Source organism: Ictalurus punctatus, chromosome 26 (assembly GCF_001660625.3).
Source record: "Ictalurus punctatus breed USDA103 chromosome 26, Coco_2.0, whole genome shotgun sequence".
In the NCBI taxonomy this organism is placed as follows: domain Eukaryota; kingdom Metazoa; phylum Chordata; class Actinopteri; order Siluriformes; family Ictaluridae; genus Ictalurus; species Ictalurus punctatus.
In genome coordinates, this window is record NC_030441.2 from 9,977,494 (window position 1) to 9,996,517 (window position 19,024).

Below are 19,024 nucleotides of genomic sequence, written 5' to 3' on the forward strand. Positions count from 1 at the left end.
TAAGTTTTATTGAGCATCTTGCAGGACCCGTCAGGGTTCAGCTGGAGATGTTGACTGTCGCACTTAAAAACCCAGCAGCCTTCATTGTGTTTTTTTGTCTGAAAAGTGTCTCTTATGTAATATGCTGCTTTCTTTACTGACATACAAACATTTTTCTGTAACATTTACAACCCCAATTACAAAAAAGTTGGGACGCTGTGTAAAATGTAAATAAAAACAGAATGCAATGATTTGCAAATCTCATAAACCCGTATGCTATTCACAAGAGAACATAGAAAACATATCAAATGTTTAAACTGAGGAAATGTGCCATTTTAAGGAAAAAGTATGGTAATTTTGTATTTGATGGCCACAACAAGTCTCAAGAAGTTTGGGACGGGGGGAAAAAAAAGGCTGGAAAAGTGTTACTAAAAAGAAACAGCTTCAGGTTAATAGGCAGCAGGTCAGTAACATGATTGGGTATGAAAAAAGAGTATCTTAGAGATGCAGAGTCTCTCAGAAGTAAAGACGAGTAGAGGTTCACCAATCTGCGAAAAACTGCTCCTACAATTTGTGGAACAATTTCAGAATAATGTTCCTCAGCGTAAATGTCATCATCTACAGTACATAATATCATCAAAAGATTGAGAGAATCTGGAGATATCTCTATGCGCGAGGGACAAGGGTGAAAATCAATATTGCATGCCTGTGATCTTCGGGCCCTCGGCCATCCACTGCGTTAAAAACAGGCATGATTCTGTAATGGATATCACTGCATGGGCTCAGAAACACCTCCACAACTCATAGTCTGTGAACACCGTGCCATCCACAAATGATGGTTAAAGCTCTATCATGCAAAGAAGAAGTCATATGTGAACATGATCCAGAAACGCCGCCATCTTCTCTGGGCTAAAGTTTATTTAAAATGGACTGAGGCAAAGTGGAAAACCATTCTGTGGTCAGACGAATTGAAATTTGAAATTCTTTTTGGAAACCATGGACACCGCATCCTCCGGACTAAAGAGGAGAGGGACCATCCGGCTTTTATCAGCGCTCAGTTCAAAAGCCTACATCGCTGATGGTATGGGGCGCATTAGAGCCTATGGAATGGGCAGCTTGCACATCTGGAAAGGCACCATCAGTGCTAAAACGATGACGTCTTTTTCAGGGAATGCCTTGCATATTTCAGCAGGACAATGCTAAACCACATACTGCATCTATTACAACAGCATGGCTTCGTAGTAGAAGAGTCTGGTTGCTGAACTGGCCTGCCTGCAGTCCAGACCTTTCACCAAGTGAAAACATTTGGCGCATCATGAAATGAAAAACACGACAAAGTAGACCCAGGTCTGTTGAGCAGCTGTATCAGACACGAATGGGACAACCTTCCTCTCCCAAAACTCCAGCAACTAGTCTCCTCAGTTCCCAGATATATACAGACTGTTGTTAAAAGAAGAGGGGATGCTACACAGTGGTAAACATGGCCCTGTCCCAACTTTTTTGAGATGTGTTTCTGTCATCAAATTCAAAATTACCTTATTTTTCCCTTAAAATGGTACATTTGCTCAGTTTAAACATTTGATATGTTTTCTATGTTCTTTTGTGAATAAAATATGGATTTATGAGATTTGCAAATCATTACATTGTTTTTATTTACATTTTACATACACACACACACACACACACACACACACACACACACACACACACACACACATATATATATATATATATATATATATATATATATATATATATATATATATATATATATAATTAATTAATTTTTTTCTAAGATTCAAATTCTTCTCCATGGTAATCGCCACGAAATATAGATGAGCTTTATATAGACAGGAGTATTCCTTTAATGTACTTTGATGCTTTATTTTCGCATGTTATGATTTCCAATCAGTTTTCTTTGTATTTGCTACACTTCAAATATCCTACACTACGCTTCTCCCTTAGTCACTTCCCATCAGTGGTTCTTGCATCTAAACCACACACACACACCACGATTTTCTGCTGATACTGACTGCTGTACTTCATAAGTCATCCACTGCTTTGGCCATTTGACAATCTACCAGAAAAAAGTGGTCTCCAGCGAGAGCTTACAGTAACTGCTTAGTAATGTGTACTGCAAAATCGATGCAAGCTTATCAATAATTGAGTCACTGGACAATGTGGAGAATTAACAAGGACAGAGTATTGTGGTTAGAGTGGGCTAGCGTGTAGTCTGTCTGTATGCGACATAGCAATAAATATTTTGAACATCAGCTACATTTGCTTAAACACACTAATATGCCCAAATACGGTATGGTCTTCCCTCTGCTTCTTTCATTTTCATAAAATCATTACGAAGATACTTTTGTCCAATGTGACTTACAGCTGAGGCAGAATACAGTCCAGGATTGAGGGCCAGCACTGGCTCTGTGGTAGTCATGGGATTCGAACACAACCTTCCATAATAGAATCTGAATTATTACAGTTTTCATCACTTCCCACTTACCGTCCACTCAATGCAAATCCCAAGTTATTTTCTGAAATGTGGAATTTCTTCCAGTTTAGAGGAATCATAAAACCTCAATTTGTGCTGTATCTGCAAATTCACAAATCTCCTTAACTAGCTACCGCTACAGTAGCTTTATGTACAGTACAGTACAGCTTTATGACACACACGATAGGCTCACTGACTCAGTCTGAAATGTGATAGTTGCCAGTTTATGGCAGGATATAAAAGGCCCAAATCCTTATTGCCCTTTAGAAACAGCTCATGCAAAGACCAATTTGATCAGAAAGGTATACTCCTTCTGCACTCCAGACCTGCTTAATCTATGCTCATGGACCCACTTCTGCTTGCAGCCACGCTCAACTGAAAATCATTCACTGTTGCTGCTAAATAAGTTCCCACATGACTTGTCTACAGATCACCATGGATTTATTGTGGATAGTACCACACAGACACCATAAAGATGGCTGTATGGATGGATGTTCTTTCTTGGATAGCCTTAAGACAGCAATTGCTAAGAGCAGTTTACACTAAACAGCTGATAATGTCACAATCTGTACAGAAACTTTTTTTGTGATTTTTGTAGCCAAAAATGCTCAATTTTACTGCAGTTTTTTTCCAAACGTTGTGATGCAACTTGCAGAGTATTTTGTGCTTTTTTGCATAAAACTAATTGAATTGGTGAAATTAAAATTGCACGAAATTGTTTTGCATGGTCTTTCCACTGATGTTTCTTGGTAAATTTTAGCTGTACTCACGTCTAGCATGTGAATAAAAGAGTGCTTTGGCTGAATGCACATTGCAGTGGCATCACATGACGTGTCTTGGCATAAATCTGCAGAAAATCTGCAGTGATTTTGACAAATTGTAAACTCCTCTGAATATTGGTGAGATTGATTTTGTGTTCATATCTGCGATCGCAAATTCGTAAAATTCCTGAGGGACTTCAGTTTGATACAGAAACTTAAATTAAAACATTCTGTTGTTAAAAGTTGCTATACAATTAAACATTTATTTAATTGAAAATATATTGGTTTGTGGTTTTTAATAATAATAGCTAGCATTTGTGCTTGATAAAGTAGATTAGAATTAGTTGGGATGAGTGCTTTACATTACTCTAAGCCATTACAACCACACCTAATTCCTAAAAACCAAAAAAGACCAAATCACAAATAAAAGTTAAATATTGCATTATAGTATGAAGAGAAATAATTGTGTGGGTGTTACCACATGAAATAAAGCCATTATATATGTGTGATTCTGAAATTTTGGGTGATTTGAGGTGCGTTGAGGTAAGGTTTTTATGATTCATCGTTATCTTTTTTCTAGCCTTTTCCTTTAAGGTAGTCTGAGGTAAAGCCTTTATCTTTTTTCTTTATCAAGATTTTGTGGCAAAGCAGTTCTATTCAAAAACACACACACTGCTTTAACACAAGAGCTCTTTGATTCGATGTTCATGTACTATCAGACCAGATAATAATAGTAATAAGTTATTTGCCAACATGTTATACATTATCAGGCACTGTCAGTGTCATGCCTGGATCAGTGCCAATAGCCACCTCTGGTCCACAGAAGGAAACCTACTACGGCAAGTCACAAGACAAATGATATAACCACAGTCTTCAGAGACACTACACCTACTTTTGTATACTGTAACTACTTAAAGCCCTCCTACAATACTTCAGACTATGTACTCATTGATGCTGGTTTTTGTGGTTGGTCTGAGGTCTCCTTCTTGGGGAATATGACTCCAGGACATCTGCAGAACAGCCACTACTTCATTACACTCAGGTCCAAGTTTTTGTAAAAACCTAGAGGAAACTTGAAAATCAGAGAATTGCTGTCAAAGTTCCTACGTTGGTCTCAACTGGGAGATTATGTCTAAGGCAGAAGTTAGAGAAGAAGGCAGAAGTGGAGCTCTCTATGTTGTTACTGATTAGTAAATGCATCAGGTGGGCAATGCACAGAGGATTAAAACCAGCAGGAGAAAGATCAGAGGTCTGCAAATCTGATGACTATCTTTGTGAGTTGTGGTAAAATGTGATTGTTTTAAACCTGTTTCTAAGCGTTCCCCATAGTACTAGCCCATAACAACCACTTACGGGGCATGTGACCAAACATTTTAAGCACTACACAGTTAAATTTAACATTTCACTTCATGTATGATTCTGAAATATGACGATTTTTACTCCAAGACCACGTTTTAAAAAGTGTCTAAGAAATTCTGTATATAGTTCCCCCATAATTCAACAGCCTAAGTATTATCAAATGTTTTGTTTTTGTTTCTGTTTAGGGAATTCTCTTTCCTGTGAAGGCCTAATGTTCTAGAGACACCCCCTGTGAGACTGGCAGAACAAACAGTATTGAGTTTGGGACTGTGTGTTCCTTCACTACATGTTGTGAATTTCCTGTGGCGTAATATTGCTTCTCTTCAGGGCGATCTCACACACAAACATCACAGTGAGTGGAAGTGACTTCACAGGACCCCTGGCTGGAGTGGGCCCACAACTAGCCTGGATTGAGAAGGTTGCATTTTCAAGAAAGTACCCACAAGGACTACTGTAAATTTGTGCAGGGCCTAGAAATTCATTGAATGGCCCTTCTCATAGAGGCCCTGCTGTCCTTGTGGCAGTGTTTATGTGTATGTTTATGACTGTTTAGGAACATAAAGGGAAAGTCTTCAAAATCAATTTTTTAAATTGATGCCCATACCCGTTTTTGAAAATAAATAAATAAATCATCCTTTTTGTAAAGCCAGCATCCTCCTTCAACATTCCCTTCTGGCTTTATGCCATTATATATTACTTAATGTCAAGCATGATGTGATTTCATTCTTTCTAACTATTCTAAGCAAGTATTCATCTGTTCTGCCTCCACATATAGAGGTGTATGACTTCAGTACAAGACATCAAACCTGAATGCAATGACCATTTTATTATGCCTTTACATTAGGAAGCTAATATCTTTTTTTCCTGCCTGCTAGATTTTTGGCTCTTACTCCAGGGTAAGTCCAGGGGGTCCTCTGCCATTTGAACTCTACACATCAGTTAATGGGTGGCATGTTGACACAAGCATTGAGTGGTGCTACCTAAAAGCCCCAGGGTTCCCCAGGGCTGTTTGATCCTGAGATCGGGTTACATTCCGTGTGGAGTTTCACATGTTCTCCCCATGTCTTTGTTGGTTTCATCCTACTGTCCAAAAACATGCTGTTTTTTGGCAGACTGGCTATGCTAAATTTCTCCAAGGTGTTAATGTGTGTGTACATGGTGCACTGCGATAGATTGCCATCCCATCCAGGGTGTATTCCCATCTCTGCTTATTCCTTGGATAGGCTCTGGATCCCATTCACCAAATGGATGGATATTAGGAATCATGATAACATTTTTCATCCATCCATTTTCCATACCACTTATCGTACACAGGGTCGCAGGGGAGCCTGGAGCCTATCCCAGGGAACTCTGGGCACAAGGAGGGGAACACCCCGGATGGGGTGGCAACTCATTACAGAGCACAATCACACACACATTCACACATTGTGGACAATTTGGAAATGCCTGTCAATGCATGTCTTTGGACTAGGAGAGGAAACTGGAGTACCTGGAGGAAACCCCCGAAGCACGGGGAGAACATGCAAGCTTCACACACACAGGGTGGAGGTGGGATTCAAACCCCCAACCCCAGAGGTGCAAGGCAAATGTGCTAATCACTAAACCACTGTGTTAACATTTTATTAGACATTATGACATTTCTAAGCTAAGCATCTAGATTTTTGGTGTCTACTCCAGGGTAAATCCAGTGGGTCAACTCTACAAATCACTTACGAGATATTATACTGGATAGGGCTACATTAAAACCTCCACAAAACTAAAAATATTATGGTAAAATGTTAAAGTAAAATAAGTAGCTTTTAGGTAGTGTAATTTTATCGTTCTAATGACTACAATAGTATACAGGGATGGATAGCACTTTGCAGCTCTATTCCTCGCTTCTCCTGGCTCTCGCTTCATCATGGCGACGCATCCAACGGAATTCCACGAAGGGGGTCTTTCTCAGCTGAGTAGTTTCCTGTGTCTGTTTCTATACGAGAGAGACGTGTGTCGCCAAAGCGCAGTCTCAGATCAGACTAGTTTTAGGCAATATGCCCGACTTCTAAAGCAGTATCCCGCTCTTTATCGCGGTGCTTGGAAATTGCTCTGTTCCGCCCCCCTTTTTATGTGCTTGCCCGACCGGAAGTAATCATCTCGCTTTGTTTACGAATGGACATCGCGTTCCTTCCTTTATTCGCCCCGGAGCGTGTAGTCATGGTAATATCCGGTGCTGCGCTTCAGCTTAGTTTATCTTCTTTTAATAAGCTTTGACGTTGTGCTGTTTTGACCAGCAGTCTCAGTGTGTTTAACTGATGTCACTTTTATTTGTTTACACTTTTTTAAATGTATAAGCCAGTTTAAATGTTTTTTAAAATGGTAAATACAAGACAGAACTACATTTGACTTAAATGATAATATTTATTTAATTATTGCATGTGCCTATCCTTTCTCAACACAAATAATATATATATGTATGTATATATATATATATATATATATATATATATATATATATATATATATATATATATATTATACTATACTAAGATACTTTAAATGATCATTTAATAGCATTAGAACATCACAACAAATAGAATATGACATTTGGACAATGGAAGACACAGCAAGTTCAATCAAATGTTTTACTATATTATACTCCAGGAATACTGTTGAATTTAAAGTTCAATAAAGTTGGCAGAAAGAAAAGTACAAACAGCATATAGTCAATCTCTGTGTAAAATCTTTCAACAAATACATTAAGAGTCTTTACACATTTGGTTCCACTTTGTAAACTAATTTATCCTTTTTTTTGTGTGTAAATATTGCATATAAAGAGGGTGGACAGATGGCAAACAGGATTTGCCCTAGAATCAAATAGCAGTTGTTGTTTTTGTGTGTATGTTTTTTTTGTTTTGTTTTGTTTTGTTAACAGAATTACTTAATAAAGTGCCTTTTTGTGTATCTCTTTGTGAAATCCTATAGTTAAAAAATCCATAGTATGGTATATATTAGCTGAAAGAATAAGCACTTCATCTGTGCAAATTGTTAACCATTTAATATTCTCTGTGTTTAGTTATTTTGCTTGGCCATTTATTTAAAAAAAAAAAAAAAAAAGCTTGTTTAATAACAGCTTTGTGCACAGTTTGCACAATTTTACAGGGGTAAAGAATTGAAGAAAAGGTTATTTTGGTTTACTTCTCCCTCTCACACATCTTAAATGAGTTACATGCACTACATTCAAAAGTGTCATGTATTACAATCTGGAGCTGCTTGACATCACAGTCTCGGCTGTCAGCAACTGGCAACTCACTGTGAAGTGCCTGTGTTTCTACCAGTTACTAAACACACAATGTACTTCACTGCTTAGTCTTGTCAATAAATTAAACACAACCATGTTCACCACCTCTAATATCACTAGTGACAGAAGGTAAGTGGAGGTATACAGTGTGGCAATTGTGGTGCGATGTCCAAAAAGGGAGACATTATAATAGGGCACATATGTATGGCTTTACCAAGCGATACATTATATATAACGATATATTCACATATATTTTATGTAATTGGTCATAAAAATAATACTTTTTCCTGTGTTAATCTTTCTGAAGATAGGCAATTGTCATGTGCAACAACCATGTGATTGAGTGGTTCGACTTGCATATTTCAGACATATTTCCAAATTATATTATAAAGTGGCCTCTTTCCTTAGTCAAGGTGAGATTAAATAAGCATCTATATAAAAATATGTTCGATATCATTTACATTTTTAGATCTTATTACATAGGTCCTAATTAGTATATTAGAGCAAATTCTATATCAATGAAACAGTAAGGCTTTGGATTGGTAATGTAAAGAAAAAAAAATCATAAACATAAATATCGGCATTATATCTGAATTTTGTACACCCACAATAGACTCTTTTCCTGAGGTAGGACATGTAGCGGTCTCCTGGGTCTTTGTTGTTAATCAGTAAATGTCATAAATGTTAGTCATTATACTAAAAATAAATAAATCATTAAATATGTACCTTTGTAGACGTTTGTGTGTATAGTAAGTAAATATTAGACATTCTGGGTGTGGTTTTTTTGGGGTATGAGTGACGAGCTGTATTCTATACGTTCCTCCTGGGCCAACCGAGTACGATTAGTGTTAACAACAATAAAAATAATCTATACATACACAACACAAGTATGTGACCATTGTCACCTACAGAGCAGCAATTTGCAATTCCTGAAGGACAGAGCGGATCGTGGTTTCCATGCTTGCAGAGATGGCCACATTTAAAGTGTCCAGCCTGGATAAGATCAACATTAATCTGTCAAGAACGCAGAGTGAGGGTCGAAGGTCAAAGTTCATCTACAGCAGCAAAGTCACAGCTGCGGCGGCCACCGCCTCTGGTCACGGACATACGCTACCACCATGATCCGTGCAACAATCAATCTGAAAGAGAGAAAGAGAGAGAAAGAGAGAGGGAGAGAGAGAAGGCATGGTGGTTAAAAAATGTATGGTCTCCTCATGTCTTATCATAATGTTTATGGGTAATACAATTAGAAATAAGGCTAAGCATAATGGACAATGCAGCGAGTCAGAGTTAGCTGCAGAGTCAGCAATAATGTGTTAGAGGTGCAATATATCGGACTATGCTTGCTGCTCCTTATAAAAGCCAATGCCCCCACATCTATAATGTAAACATTCCATTGACTTCTCTTATGGACAGATGTGGTATGACAGGGATTAACTCTTCATGCACAGTCACGTTTAAATCTCACTCAGATAAATGGGGGATTAGGGAGGGAGAGCAGTGAGAGCACACACATCAACCTTGTCAGCTACGGTGTACCATAGATAGACTAATCCCAAAACAATTCCATTATAATCCCACTGGAATTACAGTCAGTGACTAAAGGAATGGAGGAAAATCTCCAGCTCTGGCTCAGCATTTTGAGTGATGATCCCACAGGGCAGTAATTATATAATCTGATCAGTGAAGAGCAAAATAACTGTACAGTCCATAAAGTGAACTGGTAGAGTGCTTTCAGACAAAGACACAGGGCGAGTGGAATGTGGCCGCTTTAAAAAAAAAAAAAAAAAAAAAAGGAAGAAGATTTTTTTTTTTAGTCTCAGTGGACCACATCCAAAGCTGCAAAAAAAAACAAAAACAACAAGAGTGATAGCAAGGGCTAGTTAGTTAGCTAATACTAGCTAGGACTGGTAAGAGCATTGTTATGGTTACTGCATGAGCAAAAAAAAGTCCTTATTTTACTAGGAAGAATGGACTAGAAGGTGACATCCAGGTCTTAGAGGAAATATGTCAAAGCGCTGCCCAGATTATGATCCATCATCCTTACTTATGCAATTAATCATCAGCTTTGCTCTCTGAGCTTTGACCTTTCTTTTCTATTTTTACTGTTGCTTATTTACTTACTCATGCCCCCTTTGAACAGGGCTGTTCATGCTTATTTTTCATTACCCAGTCTTTTTCTGCTTCCAGTCAAGACTTTGCCTATCATAACAGGCTGATGCAGCATGTTTTGGAGGCCATTTTAGTTTATGTGTCCTCACACAGCAGCCCAAGCATTAATCCAGAGTGCAAGCTATTGTAATGCTGTTCCCTATGAAGTGGCTCGATGGCCCTAAAGCCGGCACATAAAGCTGGTTCAAGCCCCTTAGGAAGCATTCCCCTTTGCAAAACTGCTGATGGTTCAGAATGGAGGAAAACAGGCCAAGAATGGTGTGAAAATCTCTAGCCAACCCCTACCCCATTAACCTATTTCTCAGGCTCATTCTCACAGAAAAGGGAAAACCAGTCAACTGTATGAGGAATACATATGAGATGATCAAGAACGGTCTGGTATGCTTTACTTTAACTATAAACTGCAGTTTCCCAGAGTAAAGCAGTTCAAAGTCAAGTATGTTCCATAAAGGCATCATTATGGACACTTGGAAGAAAATTTGTATAGCAATTCCTCTATAATGACTAGGTTATCCTTAAGCTTGCATTTCTCTACCCCCACACAACCTACACAGCAACCTACACATGTTTGTCCTCAACAACTATTCACCTCTCTCTAGCTATAATTACCCCAAGTACATAATGTACAGTGTTCAAACACTGATCATGATGCACTGCAAGCCCACTTGTTGTACCTGAACAAAAAAAAAACAAACCTTGCTACAGCAATCAATCTGCGTAGGAACAATTATATGAACAATCCAGGCATTCCAGTGGTCAATATTTACTGTGATACCTTGAAATGAATATTAAGCACTCATATTTTTTACCTTGCCCACAGTTAAACCATGTGCAGACAGGGGAATACTGAGCTGCCCACTAAAATTGAAACTTCTTTAAGGCAACATCTTAACACCTGCCAAAAACCATTTAAATGGGCATCAAAGCGACTGGGAACCAAAGGGCAACTCCCAACTAGGACCAATGTTGAGAAAACTTGCTGCCATGCTAGAATATGAGCTTTTTCTGACGCTTTCTAGATTTAAGAAGAATGAAAAGATGAAGGCCTAAAATTGCATTTTATACAACCAGCAATCACCCAAACTTTAAAAAAAAAAAAAAAAAATTTAAAATGAAAATCATGTGAAAGAGTAAACTGACCCCCCTACTGTATTGGGTGTGAGGCCTATTTGAGGACAGGTTTGTTTTGGACCTGAAAGAGCTTGACTGTGTCCGTGTGTGTAAACGCCGCTTATTCCCTTCACCGCAAGCTGCTGAACAATGTCTAATCCCCTCTCTCCCTCAAACGTAATCTCCTTCTCATGTCCCAGGCTAAATGTGGGTAATGTTGATGGTGTTGCTGCAGTTATCTTAGCTGGGAACATCCTGGCCTAGTTTAGCCACGGAGGCTTTGCAGGGTGGGGAGAGTCTGAAATACTGAATGCATATTAGATAACCAGGTGTCTGGCTAGGTTAAAGGTGGTGTTTTTAGGTCTCGCATTAGGTTCAAGAGAACAAGGACAGAAGAGAAATGCTCACCCGTAATTCCATTTAAAAGGTCTGCATGTCTGACAGAAAACTCTTGAAATAGCTAAATTAGCCATCCATCATGCCCTCTGTTCTGAACTGTCAGTCAGTCTCACAGCCAAACTGCACTAATGGAAACGAATGGCATGAAGAAGAAAACAAGGAGAGGGAGGGAGAAGGGGGAAGTGCAAGAGTGTGTGCGTGTGTGTGAGTGTAAGAAAGAGAGAGAGAAAAGAGAGAGAAAGAGAGAGAGAGGGGAGGAGAATATGTGTAGGAGGGAAAGAGAAAGAAAATGAGAGAGATAAACAACAGGTCAGAATGGGTTTAGGGCCATGAATTGAGGGAGGCAGGTTTCAGAGAGAGAGCGAAAGAAGGAGAATGTAAGAGAAGACATGGTGCTGTTATACTGAGCATGCTCACAGCTCTAGTTGGCACCTTGCCTCTCAAGCCAGGGGTGAGTGAGTGCCATGCTGAAACCCGACCAGCTTGAGCAAAACAGATCCAGTGGCTACGTGTCTATGTGCTTGCATGTATGCAATACAAAGCACACTCTATATCATGTGTTTCTCTTCAGAATATCCTCATCACATTTCCTTTTTCCTTACTACACTGTCTCTCTCACCCTCTCTGTATTCATCTCTATCACATTTAGAGCAATTTCTGTTTATCATTATTATTATTATTATTATTATTATTATTATTATTATTCCTTCCCTCTTAGCTCCTGTCTCTCTGATTCTCTAAGGGCCAAGTACTACTGGCCCCTGTCCTGGGGCTGAAGCAGATGGTGTGCTGTCATTAGTGTATTGTCTGTGCTTCTGCCATGCCTGATAACAGGCCGAAGTGAGTGGAGTAGCAGGTGCACTTAGACACACACTTCTCCCTGCTTGGCCATCTGCCCCACACACACCCACACACACAAACTCAAGGAGGCCCAAGAACCCTGAAAGATAGAGGGTGATTGAGACAGGAGTTTGACTAACTGCCTAATCACTCCTCTAGGATTTCTACTCTAGGGACCTCTCTCTTTTTCTCTATTGGTTTCACTTCTACACTGAAAGGCTAACGATGTAGTTTACATCCCATGCCATGTCAGTGGCAATAACATTACACGGAGCCAAATAAACGGTGAAAGGTAATTCCCTTTGTTTTAAGTGACCTTAGTGATGTTTGAACTTTAGAAAATGGACAAAAATCAGTTAACAACAACATAATTTCTTCATTTGAAATTTAAATAATGCGAGAAACAGAATGATTAGGAAACTGATCTCCCTGTACCATGATCCAGTGTTAAGGTGCAATTCTTCTGTAAGGACTTTCTAATGTTTGTTTACTTCTCCTGCCCAAAGGAGCAGTTTAAACACTAACACCGCTAGGAATTCCTTCATGTAGTAGTCACATGTTCATACAGTGTATCAAGATTATTAAATGCCTTAAACAGCGATCACACTGGACATCATAAAATCCATCTGGCCAAAACATTTTGCACCAGAGTTCATCTAGATCTGGATCTGAAGTTTTCTTTTCCTCTTAAAACATTATAATGTCTCATGTCACTCATAAAGAAGCTAGCTGTTCACTGAACCACTATATTAACTCCAAAGGATGACACATCAGGACTGTCAATAACTGATTTTGATGCATCCCGGTAAAGAAATCTGCAAAGCGTAAAACCTGGCATGACCTTTCCATAAGCCGGTTCTGATGTGTTTGTGAGATTTATAAAAATCATTCAAAATCAATTTCCTTATTTATAGAGCACTTAGTTCTTGTTATCTGCACCTTATCTGAAAACTCGTAAAAACAACAGCACTGACTAAAAGTCAAACAGTGGACACTTTGATCTTCGAGAAAAAAAAAATTGGGCCTCAACCAGCTTGTTTTTTTAATTCAGACCTGTACAGCCAATAGCATAACAGAAACTCCTTCCACTTCTCCTCCCTCCCACTGCTGTTCCAAGAGGCTCTTGTTTGCCTTTTTTGTTGGCCAGGAAAATAAAAAAAAATAAAGACAGATGAAAAATAAAAGTAACTGTTAAACATGGCTCCAAACCTAGCACATATTAAACTTTTACAGGTCTGGTTTTCCAAACATAAAACCTCTTTGCTGTACCTGATAACATCAAGCATGGTGTGTGGGTTTTTTTTTTAAATCATCAATTCCATTTGCATGGTCCTTCGAACATTCACCAGATTTGATTTGTCCATTTACGGGATAAAGCATAAACAAGTTTTCCTCCTCTTTCAATTTCACTTTCTCCTAACAAGTTAGGAGGAAAATGATTCATTCATTCGACATTAGCAAACCCTTACCTTCACGGGTCAGTGCTCAGCTCCAATTGGATGTGTTCTAATATGAACAGAGAGGAGCATGGAAACAATTTGAGGTACGTGCCATGGTGCACAACACGCGGGGCTGTGTGTTGAGCCACATGCAAAAACAGCGTGCTTGGTGAAACGCCCCAGGCACTTTTAGATTAGTCATCGCAGCATATTGCTCCAGCATGCGAGAGCGCTGCATGGCACACGCACCCACACATAATTAGGCAAATTATCAGAGCTAGTTTCCCTGCTGCAACTCATGGATGGCTTTTAACACATGGTGCATTCCGAGCTACATGATAAAGTAAAACAGAAAGCAGTTTTCCTTCCATTTCAGCCATACTGAGAACGAAAGCAGTACTGATGAAAACAAACAATCCCATGTACGCGCGAGACTCAAAACAACAAACAATCTCACGTACGCTCGAGACTCAAAACTACAATCTCACTTTCCCTTCACCTTCTAATAAATAAATAAATAAATGAATAAACAAACAACAGCACCAGTCATAGACTTCTAAACATTAAACGCACTTGTGTGTGAACACTGTACGATACTTAATTGCTAGCAAGAGCAAAACGTGAGCACTCCCCCCCATATCACCACAACCTTCCCCCAAAACCACATCACCCCCCCTCAACCTGCAGCGAGCACTACGCAGTTTGTTTACCACTGCACACAGCCACTGCGCTTCGTCACGTTCAGCACGTCTGAAATTCTAGGGAATTCCTCTGAGTGAAAAACACGTTCTCTCAGTCAATAACAAGGTCTCGTCGTGCAAAGCCAAAGTGAACGTTTAGGACACGAACGTTATACTGAATGCGCGACGCGTTGCATAATCACACCGAATACATCGCGGATTAATGCTCTCAGACGCGCGGTGCTTTTCTTCTCCTCGATATTTAACAAGCCACGCACTCTCACTTTTCCTTAACTCGAAAAAATTGTGAAAACGAAACAGAGCGAATTAAAATGTCAAAAATTCATGCAACTAGTTCACTTCGAGTGAAACCTCATTATGCGTCTCCACAAGCACGTGTGTACTCAATTGTGTAATCATTAAAGCTAATTATATACTTAAACCAAGTATGATAAATAACTTAATGTGCAATTTGATGTTTTAAATACAGGATAAACCTAAGGAGTTAAAACTAGAATGACAATTAGATAACGGCTAAAATATAAACATACATATTTTATGCATACATATCAACTTATTTGTATGATCAACAAGATGTCTCCCTTGTGGTAAGGACTACTGTTGCCATTGGACCCCTATCCTACATGCTTCATCAAGTCTTAACTGCAATCATAACACATACCAAAACAACATGTCACAAGAACTCACCTTTTACAGTGGTCACTGTCTCCTTGAATCCCAGCGAAACATATGGGCTGTCGTGTAGACCATTTAGCCCTCCTTTGTAGCAACCGATAGGTTTGAATCCCATCATGTTTTCACAGTTCCCAAACTCTCTATTTTCCATGAGGTTTAAGGCGATGTAATTCAGACCATCCTGGAACCCAGCAGAAGTCTCTTTGCACATGGGACTGCCGCATTCCTCATCAGAACCCTCGCTGCTCCGGACCGAGACATTCTCGACAGAGGCAGAACTATGCCGCTTGCAACTGTGGGCGAAAGAAGGAAACACTGGCATTACAGTGGTGGTGGACGAGAAGGTCTCCGAGCTGTGCCGTCTTCGACCGCGTGGGTCAGCTCGGATCACCTTTGCCTCTCCATCAGGGTCGACTGTGGAGTTGGGTAAGAGGAATGCTCCTATTCCTGGCATGCTCTTGTCACTCAGAATAAGTCGCTGTACCCTGTTAGTGGGGCTAGCCATATCAGTTTCATCATTCTCCGTGATGATGGAGGTGGCATTATCAAACTTCATCTCAGCATAATCATCTTTCCTTGTGCTGGGTGAACAGGAGGAGTTCTGCTCATCAGGGACATACGTTCCATCGTCAGATGAGCATGGACAGTTGGTGAGCTCCGGGATATCATGTAAGGAACTAGCAAGGGTTTCTTCTGATTTTGGGGAATGTGAGTTTAGGTCAAGGTTCATGTAGTCACAAAGTGGGGATCTTCTTCTTATGCTGCCAAGGCTAGGTGATGAAGCCTGGCTCTCCACTGATCCAGAGGGCAAGGAGTACCGTGCAGTGTCACTGAAGTCTATATTGATATACTCCCCTGGGCTTTTTGGCTCACTGGGGAGGGGATGTTCGTTCATTCTTGGGAGCATCCTTAGAGTATCCAGAGATAATCTGTTCTGTCTGCTGACTCGTGCTCGGTGCAACAGTCCATCATTCCGACTATGCCTGAGTGGGAGAAGAGTGGATGGGCTGGAAAACGATAGCCCAGGGTTTGCCATAAACATGGCATTGCAGTTTGTCTCCTCTCCTCGCTTATGCCCCTGAGGGCACATTAAAACATACTGGTCCTCTTCTCTTTTAGGACCTTCATGTTTGTTCAAATTTAGCAAGGAAGAGGGTCGCTGTGCTGGCGCACACCCTCCAAGAAAATAATCTGGTGGAGTTGCTGAGACATGCAGATCAACAGGCGACATGTTCATATACTCCCCATTTGTCACTCTGGCATCAGTACTGTCCAGTGAGGATTTGGAGCCAGACCACATCCTCATGTAACCATTGTCCTCTAGTGAACCAGTACTGGGAGAATTAATTGTGCCTTGCCTACCAGTAGTCTGAGGGTGGGACCTAGGATTGATGATCTGCTTGGGGGCCGAGACACACATGGGGCTCATGGGCACATAGTGGTCATTTTTGCTGCCCTGTAGTGCCCCACCTGGTGTCATGGGCATGTAGCCATCATCACCTTGGTTACTGACAGAACCCCTGCTGGAGCCAATTTCAAGGTCCCCATAATCCTCAGGGTATGAAACCTTTGGAGAAACGGTGTGTGTGCTCTGCCCAGTGTGGCCATTAGCGTAAACCGCCCACATCAACATATATTCATCAAGTGAGGCTGATGACTGCTGAGAGGGGGTCTTAGGTTGTTGTGGTGCTGTAAGGGAGTATGTTCTCTTCCTGTATAGCTTCTCCAAGTCCAACTTCTCTCTGCTGGAGGCCTGGACCTTATTCAAGGAGTGGCTTGATGGACTCTCCATCATCGTGTAACCGTGGATATCTGTGCTTTCACGGGAAGGGGGCGTCCCAGAAAAGGATGAAGGTGTATTGCTCCGGTTGGATGCATTGTATTTTGCATCCCCTGGGCTGGACCCGTACTCATCACATGACAGGAAGCCAGTGTCGCTGGGTGACCCTGAGACAGAGCCACTGCAACTTGAAGGTTTATGTACTGCTGAGGTGGAGGTAGAGCCATTCACGCTAGTAGAGGAGAGGCTCAGTGGGCTTATTGGAGATGAACGTGAATGAGATACAGGCACAGACATAGACATGGATCGGTTGTGATGTAGAAGTGATGCTTCGAATGTACGGCATCCCACGGAAACAGTGTTGGACCTACTCATGTGGTTCCGGACAGTGGGGCTTCCGTTTTCCGATACCGACATGGATACTGGCCTCGCCATGGTGCCTTCGCCCTCACTGGCTGTACGTATCCGACAGGAAGTAAACTTGTTGATAGGCGACGTTGCTGCCACACTGTCTGTCCTTGACCTCCTTACCAACCCTGTCTGACTGGGAGGCAAATTGTTCAAGTTCCTCCGAGTGGGTACAGATATGGGGTTGGAGCCTGAAGACTGGCTTTTGCTGCGCGGTCTGAACTCTGACGATTCTTTCATTGCTTTCATAGCCTCTAAAATTGTCTCATGTATGTTCTGTGCCACTACAGAGTCATCCGCCTGCATCCAAAGCTCCCCGGGGCCAGTAGAAGCAGACCTGCCCACCTCGATGAAGAAAAAGCTGTCAGAATGACCACATCGCCTTATGTTCATTAGCTGCAGGCTGACAGATGGAACTTCAGTGTTCAGTTTCACAAAGCTAATTGACCGACTTGACAAACACAACCTGTAAACTCCCGTGATGTTTCTAGTCTGTCCAAGTCCTTTAGATTTCAAATTCACCTGCCATACCTCTTTGTAAGCGGCGTTCACTGGAGTAATCATACCGTAATTACCCTCGTCAAAGCCCACTAAAGAGGACGCCGAGTTGGTCACTGCGCTGTCATACACTTTTCCCTCATTCATTAAATTGGTGAGGTCCCTGTACCAGCTCTCCTGTTCGCTTTCGTTTTCAGCAGCTACAGCAAAATATTCGTCCTTGGTATACAGAGCGATCAAGTACCTGTGTTTCGCGTCTGCGCGCTTGTTTATGCTCAAACACGAGTCAAGAGAGACGACTCTTTTCGCAGCTGATTTGTTTTTCCATTTCTTCTCGCTCTCATAATACTCCAACCGCGCTGGCAAGCAGTCACTCTGCTCTTTCAAAACAAAAAACCTCCGGTGTCCGTGCTTCTGTTTTTTAAGGTATCCACTTTTCTTGACGTTGTTTGAATACATGTTGACGTTTGATAACGAGGTCCCTCCCGTTAGTGGCGGACTCGCCATCCTGGCGCTTCAAAAAAAAAATAATAATAATACAAATACTCCGACTCACTTTCTGCAACTTGTTTAAGACAGAAACAAAAACTAGAGTTAAAAAAAATAATATATATATTTTTTAATAAATCCAACAAAACTAACGCGGAGTAAGAGTTGCGCTGAGTGAATGAGCTTCCGGCGGCGGGTCGCCACAAAATAACACCGCTTTCAGAATGACTGAAGTATAAAGAGAGAAAAACAACGCGTGACGTTTACACACATCCCAGCTTTGGTCAGTGAGGAAAATACACAGTCATATAAGGCGGCGCAACCGTCGAGGGGCGTGCCTGCCAATCTATAGAGCACGACTGCTCATTGGACTGATTGGTCGAATGGAAAAGAACCACGTTCGGATGAGCCAATCACAGCAAGACTCACCGGCGAATCCCCCGCACGCAAACCGTTCCTTCCTCCAGCCCTGATTTGAATACACTGCGCAGATGTCTATACTGTGATGCGTTTCTCCTCCAGACTGCACGTGTATAGTTAAAAATATCGAAAATACCACAAATAGTCTCGCTTATTTCTTTATTTATTTATTTCCTTTTTCTTCAAACTACTTTTTTTTTTTTGCATTTCTACCAAAGTACTT

General features: G+C 40.8%; 1 protein-coding gene across 1 annotated transcript; it reads right to left on the minus strand.

Annotated features, from left to right (window-relative positions):
• Positions 1-7,200: 7,200 nt before the first annotated feature.
• Positions 7,201-18,655, minus strand: irs2a (insulin receptor substrate 2a). The gene is made up of 2 exons (XM_017458025.3): positions 15,219-18,655; positions 7,201-9,009 (listed from the first exon to the last, which is right to left on the minus strand). The coding sequence occupies exons 1-2, from the start codon at positions 18,397-18,399 to the stop codon at positions 9,005-9,007; spliced, it is 3,186 nt and encodes a 1,061-aa protein (XP_017313514.1). The 5' UTR covers positions 18,400-18,655; the 3' UTR covers positions 7,201-9,004.
• Positions 18,656-19,024: the final 369 nt, after the last annotated feature.

Excerpts from the sequence above, each read along its gene's own strand:
- irs2a (XM_017458025.3), bottom strand. The coding sequence starts at position 18,399 with ATGGCGAGTCCGCCACTAACGGGAGGGACCTCGTTATCAAACGTCAAC.